We start from the raw sequence: 5,591 nt of genomic DNA on the forward strand, positions 1-5,591 counted from the left end.
GGGGGGGAGAACGACTTTCCCCAAGGACACACGGTTAACTACTAATTGAATCAAGTCAGAATCCACTGACTCCCAGTGCTCAGTGCTGCTTCTGCTACACTAGTATTTGATAATAATGTTGGGGGCCACTGATTATGCACTTTTGATGTTGATCCACAAGCTCATAAGAATCAAAACAAGCTCTGAGGTTAGACTAAGAGCTCCTGTACCTTGCAGCCAATATACTTTATTTATTACTTATCAAGCCCCTACTACATTCCAAGCACTCTGCTAAGTGCTAGGGATACAAAGAAAGACAAAAGAGTCCCTGCCCTCAAGGAGCTTGAGACTAGGAGAATAGAAATACCATTTACTGCTGGGATAATACATAGGGACACTCTACTTGCACAAAAGTATTTAAGCCTATAAAACTAGCTTACCTCAGCACAGCTTTGGCAGATGTACATTTGATGTCATAGGACACAGAATATATCTCATACATGGTGGCTTTCACATTTAAGCATCCAAGGAAGTCTTTGGGATTCATCTTATACAAGTCAAAAGTGACTCTTGCTATTCCAGACTTTTTTTGCTTCTGAGTAACATATTTAGGACCCTGTTTTGAGGAAAGATAGTTTGAACAAAATAAAATCCAAGCAAAAGCAAACACCTAGTTTTGTAACTTTTGTTTTAGGTTGGCTTCAAGCTTTATTGAAGCCAATGTAAAGTAGTGATGCTTGTAGAAAGCTGCTTACACTAAGACCTACGGTTTAAGCAGAGCTATTTGATTCAGAGTTTTGAATAATTTGTGTCTCAGTCCAACATTTGTACCACTGTGATTATGGCTCTGCTGCCAGAACTTTAGTTAGACAAAGAGTATAAACTTAGTGTTGGATTCAGCTTAGGGAAGCAAGAGAGAGGCCTCAATGAACTCTAAGATAGAAGAGATAAAAGGTATTGAGATGTACTCATAGGTTAACAAGTTGCAACAGATACCAAATAGTTATCTGATTGGGTCTTCTGGCCTTATTTCCTGACAATAAAACACTTTACCATTCATTTTCAATTGAGAGGGAGTCAGCATTGTTTCCATTTTGGAAGGGCAGCCAGGCAGAAGATGTTAATGCCATATTGTTAGCAGCTGAGGGCAGAATGAGGATTAAATGTTTTGTCAATTTAGAACTAGAAGGGGCCTGGGCATTCAAGTCCAACTCTTCTGTACTTCGAGAAAATGGAGACCCAGAGAGGTTAAGAGACCTGTCCATGGTCACGCAGGTGGTAAGTGTCCAAGCTGGAATTTGAACCCGGGTCCTTTGACTTTAAATGCAGTATTACTCCCACCCACCCATCTCTACCCCCCCCCCCAAACTAAGCACTTTGTTTTAAAAACAATTCTCTGCATGAGGCAGAGAATTAGCATTTGAGGAACACTATACAATGCTATGACCTTTTCAGAACTGCTCATTAGTAAGGTTTTCTAGACCACAATATTTGAATTCCATTATTAAAAATATTACCAACTGTTTTTATTTCACCTCATCCAGTTTTCCTATTATTTTCCCATTCCCAAATACACAGAATTCTTTCTCAAGTCCCTGAACAGCAGATTGCAGATGAGCAATCTGCTAGCGAGGTTGGTCATAAGACATTTCCTCTCAGTCATATTGCCTCCTTAGTGATAACTGGAGATTCGCCAAAGTTGATGTGATCTGTCCTTTGATGGCTCCTGTCAGAGGCCTTTCAACTAAAACTTGGGGTCTCTTTGGCAGTGTCCTAACATCCACAAGAAGAGATCCAAATTCGGAGGCAGCAAAGTCATAATCATTCCAAACTTATATGCCAAACCCTAAACCATCAGGTCCATACAAGAAGCCATTACATCTGCTTTGAAAGGGAAGCTGCCCTAATGGAATATAAGAGGGAACTCATTTAATTACACTAGAGCCCAGATAATTGACTCACCATTACCTAAGGACCCTGGATTTCTTATTTAACCCATGAGGGATAAAGAATGTAGAAAGCCATCTTCAAACCACATCTTAACTGGCTTCGGCAGGCTACCTAATATTCTCAATCGTAGTGGAGGGCGCCACCTAGTGGTCATACCCTAACAAGTAGCTGAATTTTGATCACTCATTTATAAATCATGTTTAAGGATTTAAAATTAATTTGTGCTTTTTTTATTTTACACACCATAGTCATTTCTCAATATTCCTCCACTTCTAGAATTAAATTTAGATTTCCAAAGGTGTTTTCCTCACAACAACCCTATGAAATAGTTTATTATATTATAGTGTTATTATCTCCATTTTCCAGATGAGAAAACTACTGCTTTGAATGATTAAGTGACTCGGTCATGATCATACAGTTAGTAACTCTCTGAAGTTGGATGTGAACCTAGATCACCTGATTTCAAGTAGTACTCTATTCACTATGTCAAGCTTCCTAGATGTTAATATAAGCAGATTAATCAGAAAATGTTCTTGTCAGATCTTACTTGCAGGAAGAAAACAATGCCACTTTGCTCAACAATACATTGGGCAGCTAGGTGGTACAGTGGATAGAGCCCTGGGCCTAGGGTCAGAAAGACCTGAGTTCAAATGTGACTTCAGACACTCATTAGCTGTGTGACCCTGGGCAAGTCACTTAAACCCTCTTTACCTCAGTTTCATCGTATGTAAAATGAGCTGGAAAAGGAAATGGCAAACCGCTTCAGTATCTTTGCCAAGAAAACCCCAGGTGGGCTAATGAAGACTCATACAGGAATGCGCAAGAACAAGAAAACAACTATTCTCTATGGTGAGAACAAGGGACCGCACCACCTAGGATCCCTCTGTTTGATTTTTGTTTTTGGTTTTTGGTTTTTTTTTTGTTTTATTTGTTTTTAGGCAATTGGGGTTAAGTGACTTGCCCAGGGTCACACAGCTAGTAAGTGTCAAGTATTTTGTCTGAGGTTGGATTTGAACTCAGGTCCTCCTGAATTCAGGGCTGGTGCTCTATCCACTGTGCCACCTAGCTGCCCCTCCTCTGTTTGATTTTAACCTACAATAATTCATCAACAGAGAAGACAACTCCTCCTTATATGGGGCTAAGCACATTTTCAAAGTTTTTTTTTTTCTTATACCTATATCTAAGTATGTACATACGTATGCATTTACCTTTGGGGAAAGGAAGTGGATAAACATTAGAGGTGGAGTGCTGGAAAGTCCTAGGTTCAAATCCTACCTTGGCCTAATCTCTGCCTCTGAGATCCTGGTCAAATCACTTAACTTCTCAGTTCTCTAGACAACTCTCTAAGACTATAATTTGCAGATAAGGTTGCAACCTGCACTGGTAGAGAGTTTCCTTACCTGGGAGTTCTCTATGCCAATGAAATCACAAGTATAGTCTGTATCCCTACCCTATGATTACGTCTTAAAGCAAACTCAGTGAATGCCTTTATGAGTATAAAAGAAAAAGAAAAATGAGTTGAGTATGCACTTTTAAAAAATCTCAAAAAGCAACAGGGCAAAAAACCAAGATGATAACTGGTATCAATATGATTGAAAATAAAAAAAATAATAATTAAAATGATAAAATAAAACCAAAAGCTTTTTGATTTGTTTTGGGATAATCCCTACATCACCACCTGCCCATTAGGTAGACAAGAGGGATGAAGAAAAGGAAGTTTAAAAGAGATTAAGTGACTTATTCAAGGTCACACCCCTATGAAGAAGCAGGGTCAGGACTAGACCCCAAGTCTCCTTACTTCTAGTTCAGCATCACTACTTACAATTCTTTCCTTTAAAGAACATGGGAAAAATAGCCTCAAGTGTGGAATTGGTATGTTTTTATTTTAAGCAGTAATGGAAGCAGTATTGGGGAAAAACACTTATGGAATTTGACCTAGTCTTTCACTGGCTTATGGTGATCTCTCCTAAAAAAAACTTTCCATAGTCCTTGCTTTAGACTCATTGTGTCACTAATGATAGCCCTTTGGTGAGATTCCACAATCCAGCTCTCTCTCTTCCATCTAAGCAAATTTCCTTCTCTTCTTTTCTCCTCTACATCCTCTCTCTTTCTCCACCACCACTTCTTCCCTCACTAAAATCTCTTTCTGGAGAGTCTCAGAAGAATAGAATAACTTCTTACAGCAAGCTCCATGACCCATCACCTCCAGGAATCTCTCCCTAATTAACTCTATGGATTTTCTGACCAAGTAACACAATCTACCCATCCCTTCAATTCGAAGACTTATCGAGTGCCAACTATGTGCCAGATGTTGAGTGAAATAATTCTAAAGATTTACAGATGAGTCTTATAACTTAATACCCTGCATGTCTGAAATGTCCTCCTCCCTTCTTTCCTCATTAAATTCTAAATCCTTTAAAGTCCAACTCAAGTGCTATCTCTGGCATTTATTTATCAACCCCTGTCCCTTCCCCATAGACCTCTCTAATGCATTTATTGTATAATTTTGTGTGTCATTATTATCGGTTCTGTTCCCCTACTAGACTGTAAGCTCCATGAGGGCAGAAACTAAGACTTCTCTAAACTTTGTATCTCTTGCCTCTCCTTTCCAACCTCTCCCCATTCCACAGCACAGCGTAAACAGGAAATGTCTACTGAATAAGTGTTGGCTGTGGGATTACCTGGTCTTCCCCCATTAATCTCCTTGAGAACCAGGAAGTCATTCGGTCATCAGGTCACATCCTCAAGTACATAGTATGCTGTCAATTACTGCCCTAAAATATAATTACTCATTGATTCAGACAAGCCCCTCAACCTCTTTGCCTTAGTTCTTACAATTTTAATTTCTGAGGATACTAGTTATGTTGGGAATATGGATAAAACCCTCACACTCCTTGGGTATACATATCAGATAAATACAAGCTCCAACATTAGGAGTTCTGCATACCTGCAGTGAGAGGAGAATCGGGTGATATTTTTGCTTACCAGTGTCCACTTCTGTCCTTTTTCCAAGACCATGAAATGCGTATTATCTCCTAGGGTCTGAAAGAATTCTTCAGTATCCACAACTGTGCCATCTTCTTCCAACACTAAAGTAACCAGCCCCGTAGTAATTGCTAGGGCATCCAGGGTCTAGATTTGTGATAGAACAGAAAACCAGTATCATTGGCTTTGTAGTAAGTATGGTCTGGTTCACCTCTAGCCCTCAGCATTGCCATTCATCTGTTAACTTTGAAAGGAGGTTATTGATATCACCAAGTTTGGACAATGCCAAGCATAGGCAACCACACATTTGTGTAACACTTCAACAGACTTTTTCCTTCTCAAATTAAATTATATCCCATGGAGATCAAAGTCAGAGGGAAAGGACCCACATGTACAAGAGTATTTATGGCAACATTTTTTGTAGTAACAAAGAATTGGCAACAAAACAGATACCCATCAATTAGAGAATAGCTAAACAAATTTTGGTATATGAATTAACAAAATATTATTGTCCTAAGAAAGAATAAATATAATGCAAGAAAGAAGGAAAATAGGCATTTATTAAAAGCTTATCTGTGTCAAGCGTTCTACAAATATTGTCTCATTTGATCCTCATAATAACCCTGGGAGGTAGGCACTATTATTACCCCCATTTTACAGTTGAGGAGATTGAGGCA

At 39.0% G+C, this 5,591-nt stretch overlaps 1 protein-coding gene across 6 annotated transcripts in view; it reads right to left on the bottom strand.

Annotated features, from left to right (window-relative positions):
* The window catches only part of LOC114054127 (cell death activator CIDE-A-like), a 26,637-nt gene that overhangs the window by 2,183 nt on the left and 18,863 nt on the right, over nucleotides 1-5,591 (bottom strand). For all 6 annotated transcript variants that reach the window (XM_027877266.1, XM_027877268.1, XM_027877271.1 and 3 more), the window contains 2 exons: nucleotides 4,915-5,061; nucleotides 420-595 (listed from right to left, as the gene is read on the bottom strand). In XM_027877266.1, coding sequence (XP_027733067.1) covers nucleotides 420-595; nucleotides 4,915-5,061 — 323 coding nt within the window. The remainder of the gene's footprint in view (nucleotides 1-419; nucleotides 596-4,914; nucleotides 5,062-5,591) is intronic.

Source organism: Vombatus ursinus, unplaced genomic scaffold (assembly GCF_900497805.2).
Source record: "Vombatus ursinus unplaced genomic scaffold, bare-nosed wombat genome assembly UNPS02014812.1, whole genome shotgun sequence".
Classification (NCBI taxonomy): domain Eukaryota; kingdom Metazoa; phylum Chordata; class Mammalia; order Diprotodontia; family Vombatidae; genus Vombatus; species Vombatus ursinus.